The 21,804-nt window shown below is 51.7% G+C and overlaps 2 protein-coding genes across 2 annotated transcripts; one reads left to right on the top strand and one right to left on the bottom strand.

Moving 5' to 3' along the window:
* Positions 1–1,540: 1,540 nt before the first annotated feature.
* Positions 1,541–5,133, top strand: NCLIV_036580 (conserved hypothetical protein; the record flags this gene model as incomplete). Its single annotated transcript, XM_003883859.1, has 5 exons — positions 1,541–1,882; positions 2,590–2,727; positions 3,153–3,441; positions 4,117–4,211; positions 4,831–5,133. 5 exons carry the CDS (start codon positions 1,541–1,543, stop codon positions 5,131–5,133), a joined length of 1,167 nt encoding a protein of 388 aa, XP_003883908.1.
* A 5,074-nt stretch (positions 5,134–10,207) lies between these two features.
* On the bottom strand, positions 10,208–18,738 carry NCLIV_036570 (YALI0D21604p, related; the record flags this gene model as incomplete). Its single annotated transcript, XM_003883858.1, has 11 exons — positions 10,208–10,467; positions 10,834–11,004; positions 11,477–11,579; positions 12,222–12,554; positions 12,963–13,265; positions 13,635–13,835; positions 14,460–14,680; positions 15,585–15,612; positions 16,175–16,921; positions 17,489–17,807; positions 18,587–18,738. 11 exons carry the CDS (start codon positions 18,736–18,738, stop codon positions 10,208–10,210), a joined length of 2,838 nt encoding a protein of 945 aa, XP_003883907.1.
* Positions 18,739–21,804: the final 3,066 nt, after the last annotated feature.

The following is a 21,804-nucleotide window of genomic DNA, read 5'->3' as shown; positions in this document are numbered from 1 at the left end:
TGTAGCCGAGACAGGTAGGTGCGACGGAGAGCAAGTAAAAGAAGGAGAAAAAAAGGGATAAATTCCTCACTTTTGTGTCCGACGAAGCGCGCAAGAGACAGCTTCAGTGGAGACGAGCAGTCAGAGAACACTCCAGAGTTTTGCTCCCTGAAAAGCTGGAGGAAACAGAGAGAGACGGCGACCAACAGCAGTGAATCAGGTCGAGTACCCTTCGTCCTACGCGCTGTTCGCGGCGCAGCAGTTATCACCGCACATATATATGTATACACATGTGTACGGATCCGTTAATATACATACACATATGCATAATGGTGTCTATTTTTTCACACATAATTGATCAACGTGAAATGGAAGAGGCAGCGAAAATGTGCCTCGGCAAAAAGACTCCGTCCGACGAGTTGAGCCTATTTGAGCGTCGAGTTTCGCGGCGATTCCTCGCGGGTGCTCGTCTTTTCGACGGAGCCGTCTCGACTTTTCGTCTCTGAGGAAAAGCAGAGTTGTCGTCTTTCACGCCTGCTCTCGTCCTTCTCTCGACTCGCTTCTCTTTTCCTGCTGGATCTTTGCGTTCTCCAATTTCCTTTCTCATTAGACTTTCCATACCTCCGCCCGTCGTTTCTCTTCGGACCTTCTTCACCAGTGCAGAGATGAAGCTACGCTGGAGTGAGGAAGCGTATGTGCATGCATATGCGCATAAAACGCAGCTTTTGTCCGTTATGCTCGGACTCGCGGGCAGTTCAAGGCATGCGCTTTTCGCTTCTGGATTTTCAGCTCCTCGAGGCTCTTCCCACTACCTGCGCATTTCTGCACTTCCGGACTCGGCTTCTCGCCACTAAAGTCTGTAGACAAGCTGGGAACTGGGTGTCTGATTTTCGCGCTCTCTCTGTCTCTCGTTTTCCCGCGTAGTTCATTCAGCGTGTCCCGGCGAAGCCCTGCATGTGTGATCGTCGCCCAAGTTCCTCGCCCTTTCCCCCCGCGGAGCCGCCGTATGGTCCTCGTCTCATATGTCTCGATTTTACCCAGCCGGATCTACGCTTCGAGAAGGCTCGCCCGTCTCCTCCCTTGGGTGTCTCCTTGGGTGTCCTCCGTCTGCATCTCTTCTCTTTGAGAAACTGCGTCTTCATCTTTTTCCTGTCTCTCTTTCAGCGTCTCCCCTCTCTCTTTCGCGGCCTCTTCTCGTCGCAGGTCGACTTCCGTGCGTCGCGGTCCCCGCAGCCTTCTTCGACTTCTCCGGTTGCCCGCCCGTGCGCTCCCCGTTGGCGGTGCCGTGCCTTCGAGACGGCGGAGGACGCCTCTGAGCTCGCTTCGGGACCGATCGGAGAGGAGAAGGGAAGAGGAGAACGGCCTGGCGAAAGGACCCAGGAGCGCGCGAAGCGGACGGCGGGGAAAAGGCAGGGAAAACGCAGGCGACGAAACAGAGAACCAGAGAGGAAAAACGTGAAGGGAGGAACACCGCGCAAAGTGGAAAGATAACAGAGAGGAGGCGCGACAACCTAAAGAAGAGGGAACGCTTCTTCCCGCCTCTTTGTTCCTTTCCACAAAGATGTCCTCGCCTCCGGTTGGGGCCACGGGGGGTGTCTCTCCTTCTGCCGAGTCGTCTTCTCCCCCGCCCTCAGGTTCGTCTCTGGATATTTCTGAACTGAAGCGCGCGGCGCAGAGACGGTTGGAAGCGTTGCAGGCTGCTGCGTCTCAGTCCAAGGCGCTGCCTTCTCCTCTCCCCTCGTCGCTGATCTCTGCCTCCTCAGCCCCAGGATCGTCTTCTTTCCACTCGCGAACGAACCACGGGCTGCGAACACCCGCGCCGCCAGGAAGCCAGGGTAGCATGCACAGCGCGTCTTTCTCGCCTTTTCCTCAACCTGCGTTTTCACATGCAAGTGACGAAGCAGTGAGTCGCAGCGCGCATGTCGCGCCGAATCAAAGGTACCCGTTCACGCCGCGTCCGAGTTTCGTTCCTTCGCCTGCTCCGCCTCCCGCTCCAAGCTTCTACCCAGCCTCCTACGTCTCTGCCGTGAGCGAGGGAAGAACAAGGGACACCGAACTCAGAAGACCCTGCGGAGTTCGGGAAGAAGAGGACGCCGCGACAGGGGAAGGGGAGGAAGGGGGGAGGGAGCGAAGAGGAAGACAGAAAAACCAGAGAGGGGCGAAACGGAAGGATGGAGAAACTCAGGAGGGACAGGCGAGCGAATGGGCCGAGAAGAGGGAAAAGGGGACTTGCTGAAGCTTTACACACAGAGAGAAGAGAGCGCGAGAGTGGACAAGCAAGACCGAACGCTCAAAAGGTGGAGAGACAACAAGGGACTGGAGCCACGCAAGGGCGTGTTGCCAGTTCGTGTATCGATTCGCTGTTGTACATCACGTTCCCACATGTCGTCCACTGGCAGACGCTTGTATATCCGTTGTGTGATCGAGTCTCTCGGTTCTCTCTTTTCTTGCTGTGTGTGTGTGTGTGTGTGGGGCGATGTCTGGGTGGCCTCGGGACACACTGCAAGCAAACAGCACATTGGGAAACGCGCGATAAGGAACTTCCTGAATCCTTTGCAGGCTGTCCTGTTCTTGAGTTTGAGAAACTGTGGTGTGATCTTGTGTGTCCAGCATGCCGCAAAAGAAATGCATGCAGCTGCAGCCCGCAAAGCCGCCCACGAGGCGATGCGGGTTGCCAGTCTCATGCTCCCGAAGCCGAAAGTGGAAAAACAAGTTCTCGACGAAAACGACACTTCGTTCCCGGAGGTGGTGAGAAACCCAGAAATCCGTGGCGATCGCGCCGCGGACTTCATGCTGTCAGTACAGGAGAAAGAATCCATCGGTCTGTGTCTCTTGTTCCCTAGTCTGTGTAACAGTGCACACACACACGTAAATGTGCAAGTCCATGGATGCAAGTGTGTCTCTTTCGTTAATATGCGTGTACAGATACAGACCTACATGTATGTATATCCGCACCTAAAGATGCGTATGCATAGGCATCACTGTGTACACGCCCTCACGAAGATTCATTTAGGGTTCGTGGCCGCAAAGGGAGACGCCGCACGTAAGCTCCACACACTGTGGTGGTGCAGAGTGTACCGGGCTGAAAAGTGCGCGGAGGTGTATAAACAGAGTCAGCGGCGAATCGCGTTTCAAACTCGCTTTTCCCCTGTTCGTTTTGTGCGCCCTCACAGCAGCAACTTCCGAACGGCCTCTTCTCGATGGATCTCGCGATCGCCACGAGTCCACCTGCTTCCTCCGCTTCGGAGAGTTGCGCAGACGCAGTAGCCTCTGCCGCGACGACTGTGCGCCCCGAGGCCTGGCCGCGTCTGCTGAAGAAGGAGACGCAACAGAAGATCCGCGAGAGAACGGGTGCGGCGGTCCTCGCCAGAGGGAAGCCTGGTGGCGAGGGAAAGAAGGGTTTGCACTTGCGAATCACCGCCGACAAAAAGGCCACAGTGCTCCGAGGAGCCATTTGCGCAAGTACGACTTCACACATGCACTGCCTTCATGCATGCAGTGCCTTCATGCATGCAGTGCCTTCGTACATGCGTGCGCGGTTTTGCGTGGTAAAGGTCCGTGCGCGACGTGTCCCAGCTGGGTGTACTGCGCTGAACCTTTGTCTCAAATGCGGTGGACGGTTTTCTCGCACGGTTTGCATTTCGTGCCTAGACACAGGAGAGGCCGCAGACGTTTCTCTACAGGTGCGGGCCGTTCTGAATGTGGCGCAGTGACGTGCGGCAGGTTCAGACGCACACTGAGACGGTTTTTGCGGGTGTCGAAGTCCTGTGTCGCTGGTCCTCAGCGTGACTGGTTTAGATCTTGAATGTCTTTGTTTACCGGATCCAAGTTCTATTGTGTTAGCAGAGCATAGCTAAGATGTCTTTGTCGTTTATGTAAATCTAGTAATGCTTGTGGCGAACAGAATATCAAGTTCTTTGCCTGGAGGTGCGTGCCGTCGGTTACCCAGTGGAGACATGCACTTTCCTGTCTCCCCCGTGCCTGTGTGCCGAGATACAGATCGTTCTCGGTCTTTCCATGTAGATGCATGTGGTGTACACCAGGGGACTCTGCGGATGCTTTGGAGACGGCCGTCGACTCGAAATCTGCCTCAGTCCAGGCGCGTGCGAGTTGCGACTTGTGTGTTGCATTTCTCAGGGGATCTTCTGTGCTCGAAGCAGCAGCTGATGTTTCCGCCCCACGTCGTCGTGCCTTCCAATTTCGACGCTGTAGCAGCCATGCAGGGGCCCGACGTGAGTTTTTCTCTCACGCTGCTCTTTTCCTTGTTGGATCTCGCGTTTTTCAGTCAGACATGGTACTTTCACTTTAAAACGGCACAGAGTGACATATAAAAATTTCTTCTCTCCAGTTCTCTCTCGCTGTGTCTCTCTCTACCGCCTCTCCGTCTTCCTGTGAGCTGTGCTCGTGCACTTCCCCTCTCTTCGCTGTGTGCAGGCTGAGTTTCTCCGCCACGTGTTCGACATCAGCCACGCTTACGTCGACGTCCAAGGTCGCCTCTCTCAGGGTGGGCGACAGGACGAAGGAAAAGCTGCAAATATAAGAAGCCGCCGGCTGAAGACGTTCGGGGAAGAAACGACTGGGGCCTCTCTCTAGCCACTCGTCTCCTGCATTCGTGGGCGTTTGCTCGCTCTCCCACCCCTGCCGAGCTCCGTTCCTCCCTTATTTCTTGCCATCTGTTCTTTCTCCGTCTTTCTCTTTTTCCCCTCCCTTCCGCTATCCGTTTTCTCTCTTTCCCTCGTCTCTCTCGCTTCTCTCTCGTTTTCCGTCTCTCTTTGTCTTCCTTTGGTTCCTTTTCTCTCTCAGGATCATTCTTTCGCTCCGCGGTTGCCCTCTGCGTGTTTTCTTCGTTAGTTCGACGCGACTGGTCTTTCGAATTCCACTTCTCTTCTGCCTCGGTCTTCAGGCAGCTCTGCACAGGCCGGCGCAAACGGGAGCTCCCTGTCGGACGAGCCTCTGAACTTCGCGATCTTCGCATGCACGGAAGACTCTCTGGACAAGGCTGTTGCTTTGATTAAGTGGAGGCTTGCGTGCGTGGAAGAGGCGCTGAGGCAACACACAGACCCCGACAGCTTTCTCCACCAAAAGCAGGCGCAAAAGGGGGAGTTGCCAAAGGACGCGCCGCAAACTGCTCTTCAACCAAGTGCGACACCGTAGATCTTTACATAGGCACGCAAGCCCATACATACATCTATTTGGAGTATATAGTTAAGAGTGGATATAAGTGTATACGTGTAAGAGTATACAAAGGTAACTGTACATATGTGTAGATTTGTATAGTTGAGTTGTTTGCTCCCTGACTGCGGGGCGACGCATGCGTGTTTCAGGGAGGTTTGCGAATATGCTTCTACGTGTGGGTGTCTTTTGATAACTGTCTTTCTGTACGACTGGAGACTTCAGCCACATGTACACTGTAGATTCTGCCATGTGAATGCCAGTGTGTATAAAGGCGTGTTAGGAATACGGGCGCATGCATGCAGGGATTTCTAGCCTGGCGATGCTTTTTTTCCCGACCTTCTCGCGTTTTCTCCTCATGGGCGGTCCACTCTCTCTCTGTCGTGTCTCCTTGCGCAGGGATGGCAGGCACCGGCAGCGCCGCACCAACCGAAATCTGCATGCAGGTAGTGGAAATTTCATTCCTAGCGAAACGTGAGATCTGTCGAGTGGTGTCGGGCACTGTGGAATCGCGCAATGGTGACAAACATGCTAAGCTGGAGGACCGTCGCCACACGGTAGCAGTGTATTCATGCGTTCAGAGATCTCTGCACACGTCGAAACTGCGGCATATGTGTGCCTCGCTCCCTCGATACAATGAGATAGCCGCGTACCCACTGGTCGTTTGGGGCTTCACGTGTAGAGTGTGCATAGGCTATTCCTAAATACATATATATGCCTATATATCTCTCTCTGTACACCTATATATGTATCTCGGCCTCCACATTGATCTGTCTCTTCAGATATGTGAGCAGGAGTGCTACGACTCCCTTCACGTTTTGAGGGCAAGGCGCGGTCGCCTGGCTGCCGCGCCCGTGTGGCCCCATTTCTCCGGTGTCTGTTTTCCTCGTTTTCTGCATGCAGACGCCACTTTCTGACCCGCGCGGGTCACCAGGGTACGAGCTCCACGTGAATCGTTTTCTGGAGCTTTTTTCGCTCGTGTTCACACCGTCTGTTTGTTTCTGAGACTGCGCCAGGGCCGGTAATCGCTTCGTCTCTGGCAGGGGAAGCGAGAGGAGCCGGGAGAGGCGAGACGCGGGCCGCAGTGAAAGTTGGAAGCCTCCGTCTCGCGTTTCTCTCCCGTCGAGCTCACGCATGCTCCACTTCTCGTTGTCGGCGGTCCTTCCCGCCCGTCGGCTTCCCTCAGTGGGAGACGGCCAGAGGAAAGTGCAGTTTCGCGCTTTTGTTGTCAGTCCTCAACCACACAGAGGATCCGTGTGCGACTGAGGACGAGAAACTCCCTATGCGCCTGCCGAAACGTGGAACTATCACTTTCTAAGTAGACTGCTGAGACGCACATGCAGACAGATTCTGAGACGTTCATGTGTATCACTAGGTGAATACAATGTCCATTCACGCGCAGAGACATGTACAGGTATTCACGTAGATGGCGATGCTGGGAAACGTACCGTAGGGCAAGACAGTGACACTATCTACGCCACTTTGAGGCGCTTTTCGATGGGTCTCAGTGTGCAGGACTGCCTGGTGCTTGATAACGATTCCGTCTTCCATTTTCCAATTAAACTGCATCTCAAAATGAGCGCATGTAAACTAGTGTTAAACACACCGCACTAACGTAACAAACGTGGATAGCTCTCCATACTCACGCCCATGCACATGGCCACTACATGTGCATATATATATATATATATATATATATATATATATATATATGCATGTGTGTGCATATATCGATGTGCATGCATCGGTAGTTACATGCATTCGTCTTCAGAGGCTTCTGAGTTTGGTACTGAAAAACAGGTGCGTGTGGTGACTTTATAACCGCAATCAGGCGTCAATGAGACGGTGTGCCCCAAGGATTAGATTTCATGTAACTTCTCAACTTGCGGCGTGTATGTATGAGTTGAAAACCGCTGTAGGTGTGCACCTACAGGCGCGTAGATGTATATTCGTATATCCACAGGTCTTACGTGAACAGCAATCGAACTGTGCAAAGCGCATCTCCTCTCTCTCTCGCTCTCTATATAAATAAATATGTATGAGAGGTACATGTTTTGGTGTAAAGGTTTCTTCTCCATGTTCGGGCTATTGAGAAACGTAGTGTGTCGGCGGTAAGTAGGGAGCACATGCCTGTCGTGTGCGCTTCGAAATGCTTGCTGTCCTCTCTCTTGTAAAATCGCTCTTTGGTTTACCTCACTCGTTAAAGGCGATTATGCAACTTTCCCGATCACGTTGTGCCGGTGGCTGCAGCCTGGCTTACCTTGCCGTGTGCGCGAATGCGCAGTGTGTGCCGAAGCCTCCGCATGCAATCCTTCACTACACAGACAGCGATGCATGCACGCGTGCGTTGTATGTGACTGACGTTCAACTCTTGTGTCCTGCATGCTCTCTGCAAATGCGCACCTCCGTTTCTCTGCACTTTGCATTTGTCGCCTGTCGTTGTTGTGCTAACGGAACTTGTTCGCGGGCCGCCGTCCAGAAATTTGGCATCCAGCGTCGGAGACGTACAGCAGATGATTGCAAACAGCTTCTGGCAAACAGGCCTTCCCGACGAGCAGGAGATGGCGAGACGACGCCGCGAGGCAGAAGAAAGGAGGCGAAGACGGCGAGACAAAAAGGGCCGGAGATCGCGTTCTCGGTCAGCCTCAGAGTCGCGCATTTCTCATTTACACGCGTGTCTACGTGCACCGTTTATGCTCCTACGTGCTTGGTGACGACGCGCCGCAGATCATGAAATCGGCATCTTCTTTAGATAGGTATTCAGAGGTGTGCGGTTGTATAGAATGTGCACTCTGTGTGTCTGACGACGTAGGCGAGACAAGAAGCTCCTGGCGCCCATCCCAGCGTCGGGGATGCACATGTTTCCAGAGATGCAACAGATTGTAATGCAGATGTGAGAGGTCAACGAGACGTTAGGTTAGACGCCTAGATAGGCCAGATGAAACGCGCGCAAGAATGGAGTTTCCTTTTGTTTCCAGGTCTCGATCTCCTCCTCACCCTGCAGTCGTCGCGCCGACGCGCAGACCGAACAAACTCAGTTTCGCGCCGCCTCCAGATGAGATGCTTTCAGGGCCCTATGTGCCGACAGACTGAGTCCTAGACTGCGCGTCAAGGACCGACTGCCATCCACAGATACGTACATGCCTGTATATCTGGGGACGGGCACACCTGTGACCATACACAGTGTCGTGCATACAGATATGTGCCTGCCTGTGTGTTTGCAAGTGCGTAGCTGTGTGCTCGTGGAGCTGCATATGCCAGGATATCTGTGCTGGAGAGTTGTTCTACTGCTACCAAAACTTGAAACCAACGCTTTTCGATATGCAGTTGCGAATTGAGGGCGGGGGGGGGGGCGGTGGCAGTGCGCTCCTGAGAGTTCTTCGGACGGACAGGAGAGATGCCGTATCTGGTCGTCGGTGTGCTTTTTCCTTTTTCTGTTTCTCGCGTTTCGCTAAAACGTAGGGCAGTCGGACGTTCGGTTTCATCCGGAGTGTCGCCTGTGCGTCTCTGAACGGGGCCATGAAGCGATGAACACCTCTTGCTCTCTTCTTTTGTCAATGGCCCGTCAAAACACACGGCACCCAGACTTGAATGGACTGCCTGCACGCGTGCGTGCGCGTGTATGTACATGCATGCACTGAGAGAAACTTCTGCGGTTTCGGATTTCGCTCTTTCTCGCGTTTCTTATTTGTGGAAGGCTAGTCACCAACCCAAGTCAACATGCGGCGAACCACGGAGAACGTTTTGTGTGGCGTCGGCCACTCTAGAAAATGAGAAGAGTTGCATGACCGATGAAATTCAAGCTCGAAATAACAGAAACGCAGCCACGCGCTTGACTTGCAGACAAGGCTCTCTGCTGCATTGTTGCACACATATAAAATCTGTATATGCCCCTGCGCACGTAACTGTCTCTGTATATGGGTCTCTTCATATACACATCGCCTTCACGGCACACACCGGTATACCGGTATGGAAACAGGTGCTGTCCCAACTTCCTGGTGTTGGCCCTCAAAAAATGCAACCGGTCCAAAGATCGCACGCCGGTGTCACACTGCACACACCGGAATTGCTCGCTCTCTTCAACAGACAGACACTGCGTGCACATACCTGCGTAAGTCAAGAGGGCATACACATGTGTTCACGTATTCTCATGCCGACACATGCCTGCGTGGCATGCAGATTTGCGCAGCATCCACAGAGCACCGCCACCTTTCCATTTCGCTGTGCTTTCCGTTCACAAGCAACAAAGACAACTCTGACAGTCAGAGAGGGGTGAAGGCAACACCCAGTGTTCTACCCCGCTCCCTGTGACGCGAATGGACCGAACCGATGTGACGAACACATTTACGCCTCATGAAATGTGGGCCATCGAACCGAATTTTTCATGAAGGTACGCATGCATATGCACAGGAGGCGCCTACGTGCACCTGGACAGGCGGTTGGCTGTCACGCCAAATTCGATTACGTTCCTTGACTCAACAGCAGGCAAAAACAGCACTGAATAAAACATATACACGTCATGCCTTGCGTGCCACATCGGGTGATATGTATTCTCGCTGGAGCGAACTTTGGACTACATCGTGTATTCACCTTTACGTCGTGAACGACACCTTCTTGCGTGAAACTGGAGAGCACCACTCTCGCGTTGACACATGAGATAGTGGTTGTACATCCGATGAGAATCTGCATATCTGGCCGGTGAATCACCTCTATACAGCTGTACAAAAGAGAGCTGACATTCTTCCGTCCTTTCACGAGTATGTCGGCCTCTGTAAGTCAGAGACTGCCTTGTCATCTGGATTGCCTGAATCAAGCCACGAAAAACCTGCTTTTTCGCGCCTTTTCCTACACCGCAGTTTTGCGTCTCCTCGCTTTGTACACGTTTGACAGTTTGCTACTTTTTTACCGTTTTTCGCTTTTCTATGGCGCCTTCCTGTTTCCTACACGAATCAGGTTCGCTGCCAAAACAACATTCTCACGCACTCCCCTTCATTCCCCGTGTACGTTTTCTCAAACACGAGACGGAATTCCGTTGTCGCTCAAGATACGCTTTCCTCTACGAAACGGACTGCACGCCCTTATATGCCTGCCACAGGTCCCGGTTCTTCAGCGACGTAAGTTTCGGGTTTGAATCCACCTCGCGTTTCATGGACTGCAGCATGCAAGCAGTTACCGTGGTTCCCGGCGCATGATTTAACCAATTTTTGTTGCAGTCCGCTTCCATGACCAATTTGTTCTCTGCCACAGAAATCTTTCTCGGCTCCGAGCCAATGACAGTCCCGACCGTCAGCGTTAACTCGACCTGGAGGTGGCTTCCTAAGAAAACGCGACAAGAGCCGGAAAAGGCTCAAGACCACTTTGCTTCGCGAACAGAATTGCAGATGCAAAAACAACTCAGGTGTCAGAAATACCTTCCCTGTTTGGAAAACCTAAAACACAGTGCATACACTCGCTTAAGACCTCCCTCGACTTCGGTACTGCGTCGCATGTCAAGTGTTGCGTAAGCTCTCCGCGTGCCCCTGGACTCTTGTTGCAAACGTGCTACCCCTGGAAAACAATAAACATGCATTCATTTTCTCTCTCACTGTACGTCTCGCCATCAAAACAACGGAGGGATTATTCCCGCACTACATGCACGTCGAACATTCACGAAGCGGCTCAGAACGGTACGGGTTTCCTCACCGTGCAGCCTCCAAATTGCGTCGATACCGCGAGACACTTTGCCCAAGGCTGCATCGCCCACGCAGCCGTAGAACGGGTGTTTGAAGAGCAACTTCTCATTTCCGTTCACAGGGAGAATGAGGGACACGGTGCTCAGTCGTCCAGTTAGTTCGACGTTGATGGAGTTGCTATCTGCGCGAGAGAGCAGAGCACGTGAAACACATTGAGGAAACACCCCCAATGACTCAGTGGGTACAAAAAAGCTGAAAAACAAAACAGACACCGATTTAGAGAAATGAAGCGACTCAAGTTGAGGGAAGACGCACCGGCGACGCACCAGCGCCACGTGGGCCACATACGGCGATTCCTGTGAGGCTGGGGAACCTACAGGGAGGAGTGCGTGCAAAACGAAGGGCCAACACGACAAAGGACACAGAGGAGACGCGACGTGAAGGACAACATGAGACCACGATGAGAAGTGAAACAAAAAAAGGTCGCAAGATTGCTGAGCACACGACATGACGACAGAAGATAGAAGCTCAACAGACGGGGACTGGACAAGAGGGATAACTCGAAGCAAGCAGAGAGAAACGCAGGGACACCTGCACTACTGAAACTGAAATATGGAAGCCACGGGAGTTTCAGACTGCTAAACCGCCCTCACCTCGGTAGCACTTCGGCAGAAAACGACCTAGTTTGTCTTCCCCGCCTGCCTGGCTCAGCGTAAACGGCTGCGCAAGGAGCAAATGTGCCTTCGGACCCAGGATCTGAAGACGACGTAGTACACAAGGAGACGAAGCACACATGCACAAATGACTCCAGCGTCAATGCGCGGAGATTCCCTCGTTTCGAAAAACACAACAGAGCACCACAGAAGACAAACTCGTCACTTTTCTGATATGATGAAGGATCCGGGAAACAGGAAAAACAGAGATACCAACATGACACAACAACTCTTCCTCGCCCTGGAGGACCAACCGACAAGGGAAGGTCAGAAGGGAAATCAGTTCCTGAGAACTCAGTGACAGCGATTGCTCTGCTTACACTGAACAGCAAACCCAAAGGCTAGTGTTTCTAGTCGGCTACCGGACAGGATTAGGAACGTCACAGTCGACTCTGGTATAGGCCTTTTACCGCTATGATCTGTACGGAAAGAACCCGTGAGAGAGGCCACAGTATGCGTGGCTGTTCCTCAGAAGAAAGAAACCTTGTACTCTCCGCTCCGGTTTCCCTCTCGCGTCTATCTCTTTTGTCTTGTTGTCCGTCTAGTTGTGTGGTCCCTTCCTCTCCCTGTCGTTTTTGCATCGTCTGTTGCACCTCCCTTTGTTCTCCCTCTCTCTCGTCGTCCCTCCCGCTCTTTCCTTCAGTGTCTATCCGTCGCCTCTTTTTCTCTTCTCTTTCCCGCTGACCTGTTCCCCGAACAAGAATAGGTATTTGGAAAGAGCGAATCGGCCGATCAAGCCTCTTTCAATCGCTCGAATCTTCTCGGCGCGCGCCCGCCCTGCTTTCCGCCACTTCGGAGGCAGCAAGAAGTTGTGCCTCAACTGCTCGCCAAACTGAAGATTCTCTTTTATAGCGTCCAGATAGTGAAGCGGGGACTCGTAGTTGGTGGCGAAAGCCGCACATCGAGGCAAAAGAGGACGGCGCAAACCGGAACGAGAAACCACAGCGGGTTGAAGGACCGACGCACGTGCACATTCGCCTAGGAGAGTCGGATCAAAATCCATGGGAGCCTCGTAAGCCTGAAGCCCAAAACAGGAAGCAGTCACACTAGACATATCTCAAACCAAAAACACCATAATGGAACAAAAGAAGCGGAAGCCATCGCAAGCGCACTTGGCCACGCTTAGAAGCACGACGCGACGCCGGCAAAGACGACGTCCTCTGCCTCCACCTGCTAGCCGAGGCCGAGAAGAAATGGAGACACAGTCACAGAATAGAAACACCGGGCGGCGGGCGAAAGTCCATAAGCCGTGTAGCATACAAACACGACCAACTCGGTGGATTTCGTTTCTCTTTTCACCAAGAAACACACTTGCCAGAACTTGCCAGAACAACGGCAGATATGACACGCGTCCTAGGTCCGGTTTGCTACCAATTGGAAGCCGCGCACGACTTTCATCATGTTCCGTTTCTCCCCGCAAGCCTACCAGGACAACGGTAGATCCGAGCCGGAAGGACCCGAGTTCTTGTCCCATGCACACAGGAAGGTCATGTGCCTTGCTCTCACTTCCATACACGTCTGCCTTGCTGCATGGACATTTTGGTCCTCTCGGCTTCAATGGCTGCTCCTCCCAAAAAAGAGACAGGCCCCCAACAAAGCGTGCCGCAACGAGTGCAACTGAAAAAAAGAGCTTCTCGCCTCTCGCGAGTGGATCCCAGTGGCCAATCAGGTTGGTGCGCTCGTAGTGGTGAAGAACGCCGTCTCTACTTGAAAGTGTTGCACGGTTGACCTGGAAAAGGAGGCACAAAGGCTCGCACAGATCACAGTGAAGGTGACGTTTCCCGAAGTTCAACACTTGAAAGCGGCTTCCCCTGCCCAACCAAAGAAGAAAAGCAAGGACAAGCAGAAAAGCAAACCAAAAAACAGAAGCAGAAAGTGGGAGGCACGATGAAAATGCAACAAAGCAAAATGTGGAAAATATGTTGACGCATACACTTGTCAACCTCTACATTTACTTAGATCTCAATGCCAATAGCTTGATACTTCCCATCTATATGTAGGGACACATACAAAGATACCTTGCCATATCTGTGCCGACGTACATACAATCTACGTGCAAAGCGAGAAGTGACGATGCACGTACGATTAGGGAACTTACCGAAGGCGTGCAGCCCGGAAGGTAAATAGATTCACTGATAGTCCAATCGGCGGGTGAGTGAAAGCGGTGATAGTCTTGAGGAGAGAGGTAGTGAATGGAGAGAATGAGGCGATTGTCAGTCGAGTTCAGTTTGATTCCCGCGTTGTTTCCCGCACTGCCTCCAAACAAAAACCGCATCAAGTCAAATGTCGTTGACTTCACCTGAAAAGACGAACAAGAAGAAAACCGCAGGGGAATAGAATACATGCCTTCTCCGTCTATGCGTCTGTACTGCGTAGTCTTGATGTACTAACACATGGTGCTTGAAAATAGAGAAAAATGTGTGCACATTAATAGAGATGGGGAAATTAGTATATAGGATTTCATGGATTCAAACGTGGATTCCCTTCAAAAGTCGCGCCGGACCCGTCACTGCACGTCTCTGTTTACGAATATACGCATAAAAACCAATATTCATGTGTGTATATATATACATATATATGAATGGATACAACAGGGTCCCTGGAAAGAGTTTTGGATCTATTTCCACAATAATTATCATCTTGACGACGCTCTTCTAACACAATAGAACTGGCATCCACTCGGTAGCTGCCTTGCAAGAAGGTTCTTTAGCATCATGGACACACATACTGAGCAACCATCAGGCCAGACCACTCGCTTCTCGGATGCTCTCAAAGAAGCGCAAGAGTCAATTGAAAACACCCCATCTGCGTACACATACTATATATGTGCAAATGAGTGATTATCGGAATACCAGCACTCAATGGAAGCCCCAAGAATGGGAGACAAGGCGACAAGGCACGGGGGCTCTCGTCATATTCCTACCTGAGGGACGACTGCGTCACGGATATATCCGTCTGGTTTGGGTTTAACTGTGATGATATTCTGCACGACTGCGTCCGCCGGCGATGCCACAAAGGCTCTGGGATTCCATGTGCGAAAGGCCTCTACATTTATGGGGCGCATGAAAAAACTTTGTAAGGAGTTGAATTGTGCCCCCGAATGCTTCGCTACCACATCGGCCATGCTGAATGCCTCTTCCATATCTGAACAAAACAAGGTTGGGAAAACAGGGGAATAATGAACATCCAGTCTCTTCGCCCACTCTTCCATGTCTGGAGACTCCACGCGGTAAGAAACACCCTGGACGAAGGAGTGTGTTGTAGATTGACACGTGTGTTCGGGGGTTAAAAAAAGGCCGCAGTGGACTCAGAGCCGTGGCCTGGCAACACAGCGCAGCATACTGCGCGCAAACCGTGGAAGACGAGCTGCGTGATTATGCATGTATGTATGCATAGATGTGCATGGGAGAAGATGTGTACCTGCAACCGTAGGAGGACGTAAGCGTATACACATATATGCATATATATAGACACAAATGATGGTAATCATCCCGGAGAGGAATAAAGGAAAACAAAACAAAAATCCTGGAGAGTATAATTTTGTGCAGATGCTACAGAGCGCTCCTGGTTGTCTTCGTTCTTTGCCGTCATTGCGTCTCCGCCCGGCGTCCGAAGACTTGTCTCCTGGAGGTCACTTGCTGTCAGGTCTCGATTACCTCTTTCTCTTTTTTCTTTCTCCGGCGTCATTTGCGGTTTGCTCCCCTTCTCTGTTGCATGCCTCTCATGCTTTTCATTCCACGATTACTCTCTTCTTTCTCATGTCGTGTGTGTCTCTACCAATATTGTAAGCCGACTGTAGGCGACCGATCAGCGCCCGGGAGACGGACCAGTCGGTGGCAAAGCCTACGACATTCGCCACTTGCTGTAGATCATCTCCCCATTGCGACCCAATTTGTGATTCTGTGAAAAGCAAGGAAACAAACGAACGAGTCAATCTTGTAACGGAGGTCTTTTGAAGGTCGTCTACGCCGGTTTCTCTCGGTTACCAAAGGGAGTTCATGCCCACTCGGAAGTCTACGCGTCTGCTAGTCAGTCAGACTTGCCCTACCTGCCATCTCTTGCACCGTACTGTTGTCCTGAACACAAAGCAGAAGCGCGAGAAGAATAGAAAACCTTTGCTCATGTCCACTGGACATATGTATATATAAATTGCATTAAGTATAGTGGTGTCCAGCGTATACTTGAAAAACCAACATTTGTATACACGCTGTACGAATATCATGACATTCACTTTGGTAGTCTCCTTCCTGATGTTAGTCTGTACGGAATACTTAGATCTCTACCGGGCATGCATTACCAATCAGATAACAACTGAAGCTAGACGCCCTGTTACACTTTATAAAATGGGATGCCTAGGTTTATACAAACTACCTTTTCCTGGGGTGATTTTTTTACATACACAGATGCCCAGAAATGCCGGTAGTTTCTAGGGTCTATAACCGGCAGGACAAGTGGTACGGCAGACAGGCACATAAAAAGGCAGGCGGTTTATATAGACTAGAGGTGTGTGTACAGCAGGGCACACACTCCAATGGAGGGATAACGAGGCAGATATATACAGATACTTGCAGCGATACACACATAAGAAGCCAAACTGATGTATGCATGCGTTTGCATGATTGACTCGTCTGTCCGTACCACATCAGGGAATGACCACGAAAGTGGAGACTCAGTCCAGATTTCCTTTCCATCCTCGCTGATCCACCACTGCAATAAAACAACGGTGGGGTCTTGCTCTTCATTTGTATCCCAAGGTCGTCGAGCTGCGAAGGCGGCCTGAAGGGGCTGAAAAACCTCTCCGTCTTGTACAAGAAATTGACGAGAGGCAGCGATTTCCAGATCAATCAGCCCTGCCTCTGTAAAAAGATGCTTCTCCACACTTGTACAGAGATACGACGAAAGAGATGTAGGAAAGGCGTGCAGTTGAACTATATCAATCTGAAAGGCTGCCGGGTTCTCCAAATTCAGAAATTTGAGAGGAAAATACATGAGAGAGGGAAACAGACGCGCTAATTTGTCCGCCGTGGGTGTATGAATTCGAATCTCTCCTTCCCCTTCTCCGGGGCCCTGAGGGTTGTTCGGCAATTGCTGGGTCGTCACTTTGAGTTGAGAGGCGTATGACGTCAGAATGGACTGTAAAGTGACGAAAGGTGACGTTCCCAAAAGAGTCAGAACGGTGAGAGACGGGACAGAAGAGGAAGCATCTGCGTCACGTGCAGTTTTCAGAGATTCCCCGCCCTCTGAAGTGGAGTGCGCCGGCGTGGTGGGAGTGAAACTCGACGGAAACATCCACAACGTGGGAATCGGAGGATAACCCGTCTTCGGCAGCAAGTTCAGAAAAGATGTGTCAACTGCAATTTGAGAATGCGTCACGTAATCGTCAAGCTGAAGAAAATAAAACAGAGACGACATCCACCCGAGGTACAACAGAGTCTAATCTACAGACACTGATGAATGGAAACATTTATTTTTAGCAGTATACATTACGCAATATATATATATATATATCAAATGCGTGAAACAGAGAAAATACACGTACACGGATACACACATCGTTTAGGGTCTCAGGAAAGAATCACCGTAGAGGCAGTCAGCCTTCGCCGACAACGCATGTGATTAGGAAAATCGGAGCACACGGAAAAAACCGATCAACAGAGGGAAAGCTGGGCCTGCACGGAACTACCACTCATCACCGCTGGTGGACATGGAAGGCAGGATATCAATGAGTTGTAGCTGGTATCGGTTGATCCTATAGCTTCCCAGCACGGCGCGCTTTTACACAGCCTAGGCGAAAAAGAACCACGTCGATGATGGAAAACGGAGAATGGAAATTACGTTAAACACCCGAAAATAGAAACCCTGTGATGTGTTGCGCCACCAATCGGCAACGAGTTAGTTCCTTATATGAATAGGAACGGGAGAAAATCAACAAAAGAAAGAGGAGCGACTGACCGTGTGCACCAACGGGTGAACGAGAAGGGTTTTCCCGCGAAGCGTGTCTAGAGTCTGAGTTGCAGGGAAAGGAGACGGCAACTTCAAGAGCCTCCGTAAGCTCAGCCACCGAGTAGGGTTGAAAAGTGAAGGCGGGACTGGCCATGTCGTGACGGCGACTCCCTTGGGCTTGGGTTTATTCGTAACGTTGGGTCCGACACTCAAAAGGTGCTCAAAACGTTGAGTCAGGGTCCCAACGGTCAGTACCGTCCCCAGCTCCTTCGGAAATTTCAGCTCGGCTTCTACTGTCCCACATGGTTTCACAGAGTCTTCCCGACAGCTGCAAAGAACAGAGAAGTAATTGAGCAGGAACACCTCCTTTCTCCAATACCATATTTGGTACCTTGGCTACTTGGAGGATACTACGTATCTGATGTAACATTAAAACGATGGACAAATACGGAACAAGAGAAGCACGGAAAGGTCCAGAACATGGCGAATGCATTGACAAATACAAGAAATCGAGTCTGTCTTGGAGAACCGAATGTCTACGGGGAGCCAGAACGAGGAGCATGTAGTCAACGGATCGAATTATAAAATATAAAGATATATATTTGTAATCGATGTTGTGCTCGCGGAGGTACATATCCTGTGCGCCTCTCTGAAGGCACGCGCCATCACTGTTCCATCATGTGTGTTGCCGTAACTGTCTCATTCATTTTCGTGACTGTTTCTCGTGTGCGATGCATCTGCTTCCGTCAGTGTTTGCAGGAAGGGCGTTTCTTACCCGCATTGCCCTTTTACAGGATTGAATCCCGCCCCTCTCTGATTGTTTCAAAGACTTTCAAGACCTCACAGTCCCCGGTAGTCGAACGCAGGACTACGTGCTGCAGTTGCGGTAGAGCTTTTACCTAGTGAGACTATCCTGTCAAGCGCCCACGCAGAAATTGGGCAAAACGTGTTTAAGGGACACTCTGCATATATGCTTAATGTTGCACATTTCACCTTGGCCGTTGGACAACCTCCTTGCGCGGAGTCCCTTGGTGTGAGTCCCCCTCATTCCAGCAGTTACAAAGGACTGATGAGACGAGCTTTTCCTCGGGCACAATTATTGCTTACTTGCTGACGAAAACGAGACGAGCCGATTCAGTATTCTCCCATCGAGGATCTCCAGCGCGTACGAAAGAGATCTCTTGCTGCCACCGCAGGAAAATCGAGAGAAGCAGAACCCACCGCAGGCGCAAATTAAGAACTTGTGTCCGGCCTTCCATTTGAGCAAGACCTACGAACGCCAGGGTCCAAATAGGATTGAAAACGAACGTTGAAACAGAGGAAAGAATTTGGGAACACCGCGAAGGCGGAAGCTTCCTGGCCGTCGTCATTCGAAAATGGCTGGTCTCAGGTTGACTCCGCCGTTCTCTGACTCGAGGCCGTCGATGAAAGCAGTCACTCTGGTCAGGGATCCTCGTGACCTACCGAGGCCAGAATATGAGAGAAGAACAACCGAACAAATGCCCTCGTAAGGCACTAACTCTAACGGAACGTTCCTGCTCTCTGCCGCCAACGTGTATGATTTGACAATGATCGCTTATCCGCTTTAAAGATGGTGAATTAACAGGAGACCGCAAAATGCATCACTTTGTGTTTTCACTTCCTGCTGGAGCAAAAGTACCAATTACAATCGAGACGTTTTTCGGTGGCTGCGGTCCACGCGTCGCCGGTCACTTCGCAAGAATACAGCCATGGAGGTTCTTTGCTGGCTCTCCAGAGCGACACTTCTCGAGGGCAACACGAAGCAGTACATGGGATCGCACTGAGGACAAACGAGACGCACGGAATTTCGCAGCCCTTCAGGGCTACTGCGTGTCAAGAGGGAACTCGGGAAGTATGGAAGTCGCAAGACGGCTGGACAATACTAAAAAATTAAAGGCAGGGGCGAGAAAAAACCTGGGGACGAGAAGTGAGAGGGTCCTCAGGTTCCAGCACTCCTAACATTATAGGCACCAGGATGTGGCGTCAGTACGTGTGTTCCATTGAAGACGGCCGGTCAAGAGGACACGCGCGTGGGCAACTTCCTCGGAACATACTGTGCCTGTTACACTACAGGCACTCCTTCTGTGTGGACTGCGCAGCCTTCTTTCAGCGGGACTAAGCCTCTGTCGCCGTTGCTTGGGCTGTTCCATCGACACTACAGGGTGGCGAGAGTTGTGCCGACATAGGGGAAATATACTTTTCACCAGGGTGTCCGCACGCCATTACAGCGACACCTCCAATTTCGGTCCGTTCTTTGAAAATGGAAAGGAGCCTAGGAACATAACGACCGCGTTTCAACTCTGGGACCAGTGAACGACCGAAATCGTGTCAGTGTAATTTACCGGCGTGTCAAACAGCGGAGCGTTTCACCGATGCTCAGTGTCTACCGGGCGTTGGCCACGCCGAACTTAATATAAGACAGACACACACACGTCGATACACAAACCACCTATTGGAGAGAGACCTTGTAGACGCATCTGTGACTTGAGTGGCGCGCCGTACGAGCCTTGCTGATGGGGAGGCGCGGAGTTTGTATTTTTGCTGTATCGCTCAAACCCAACGGTCCCCCGTCGGATGACTTCCACCTGGCCGTATCAGGGAGTGGCGGCAACGATTGTGGCTAGTTTCGATTCCCAGGAAAGAGCTAACATTGGGTTGTAGCCAAAGGGAGCTGTTTTGATTACTGTGGATGAAGTTTATGAAGAGTGAACGGCAGCACACATGGGCTGTACAACCGGGATCCCGGATGAATTCGTATCAATCATCCCAGCCCCCGTAACCTAGACTTTGGTGCGGGAAGCAGCGTACTGACTACAAACCGGTGATGTGTGCCTTCATCGGATAACCGGTCGGCGCGCCCCGGATAGCATACACAGTTCTACGCTCATACCCTCTTGCTCGCCCCCTAAAACAGACACGTGAAATATTTTCGTCTGGGCGACGTGCTTGTAGTGTGTTACAGGTCGTCACCTGAGGAAATGTGCGATCATGAACGCGAAGCAGCGGTGCCAGGATGCGCCACTCGGCGTCAGAACCGCCGTCCACGTCATTTTTCTACGGATCGAGCGTCTACAGTCATGACGGATCTGAAGCAGGCAAAGACGGACAGCAGGCTGCAGTCGGTTTTTCCACTACGGAACTGCCGCTGCTTATGGATCCACAATTATGGTAAGATTTTCCCCGATTAGCTCCGGGAAAGCAGGCTTCGGCAGCCACGCAGCCACTGTGACAAAAAAGGGACAATGATTCCCCGCCCACCCGAGTACTCCACTCGAGACAGCTCTGCGTCGAGTGTAAGGCATATGATACAGAGTGTGCGCCGCCCTCCCGACGGGCTCTAAAAGCGAGACGAAACATCAGTTCACTTCCACTTTACTCTGTGTGTACACTCGTTGGGTGCTCAGTCACTCAGTGGCTGAGCCATTTTGGCAAAAAGTTGCAGAGAGTCCTACCAGGGGTCTCTAGTGAAAAACGCACACTGCTTCGATCGTCAGAGAGGCCCCATCTGTCTCGTCAGGGTTATTCGGGAAAGTCGACGCGGAAACCAACTGAACAGTCTTTGTTTGCTTTCCAAGGTTATTATAATCGCAAGCGACAGCCTAATGACTGAGAGTTTGGCCGTCGAATGTCGAGCCGTTGCGTAGTAACGAGGCGTATAACGGCCAACCGTTACTGTGGCCTTTCGCGTGTGTGCCGCAGGGGGGTTGGGGGCGGGGAAAACGCGCTCCACCGGGATAGCTGAATTACGCACGCGGATGAGAGCTGGTGAGAGGCGACTTACGCATTGGATTTCGCACGCTGTCCAGTTGGACGGCATTGCAAATTCTTCAGTTTCCTTTCGCGCAACTCAGGTGTCCGGGCACGTCTTCCGTGCTTGAAATCTTGAGTTGGTACCGACTGAAAAACAAGTGACCAGGCATGTGTCGAGTAGCGTGCCCGACTGCTGAGATGCCCGTAGTCGTCATTTCCCGCCTTTCCCGGAAGAGATTTGCTTGTCACGAGCGTTAAGGCATTTCCCCCTCTACGGTCTACCACCCAAGCACGTCCGTTCAAACGAACGGGTGCCTTCCTAGCAATTGTCCCAAGTGGGGCACGGGGTCCGGCCGTTGTTCCCTCCTCGTCCGCCACAGCTGCTCACTCCACACGGGGTTCTCTGCGTCGACGTTCCGTGCTTCGAAATTCGCGTGAGAGCGGTGAGGTTTTCTCTCCTTGAGCATCTTGCAGTCAAAGAGAAAGCGGCCGCCCTAGCGACTCTCGCTGCCAGTTTTCCCGTTCCTGACCCGTTGCATTCGAAAGGCGTGGTC

The sequence above is a fragment of the Neospora caninum genome, chromosome VIII (assembly GCF_000208865.1).
Source record: "Neospora caninum Liverpool complete genome, chromosome VIII".
Classification (NCBI taxonomy): domain Eukaryota; phylum Apicomplexa; class Conoidasida; order Eucoccidiorida; family Sarcocystidae; genus Neospora; species Neospora caninum.
This window is presented reverse-complemented; position numbering and strand designations above follow the sequence as displayed.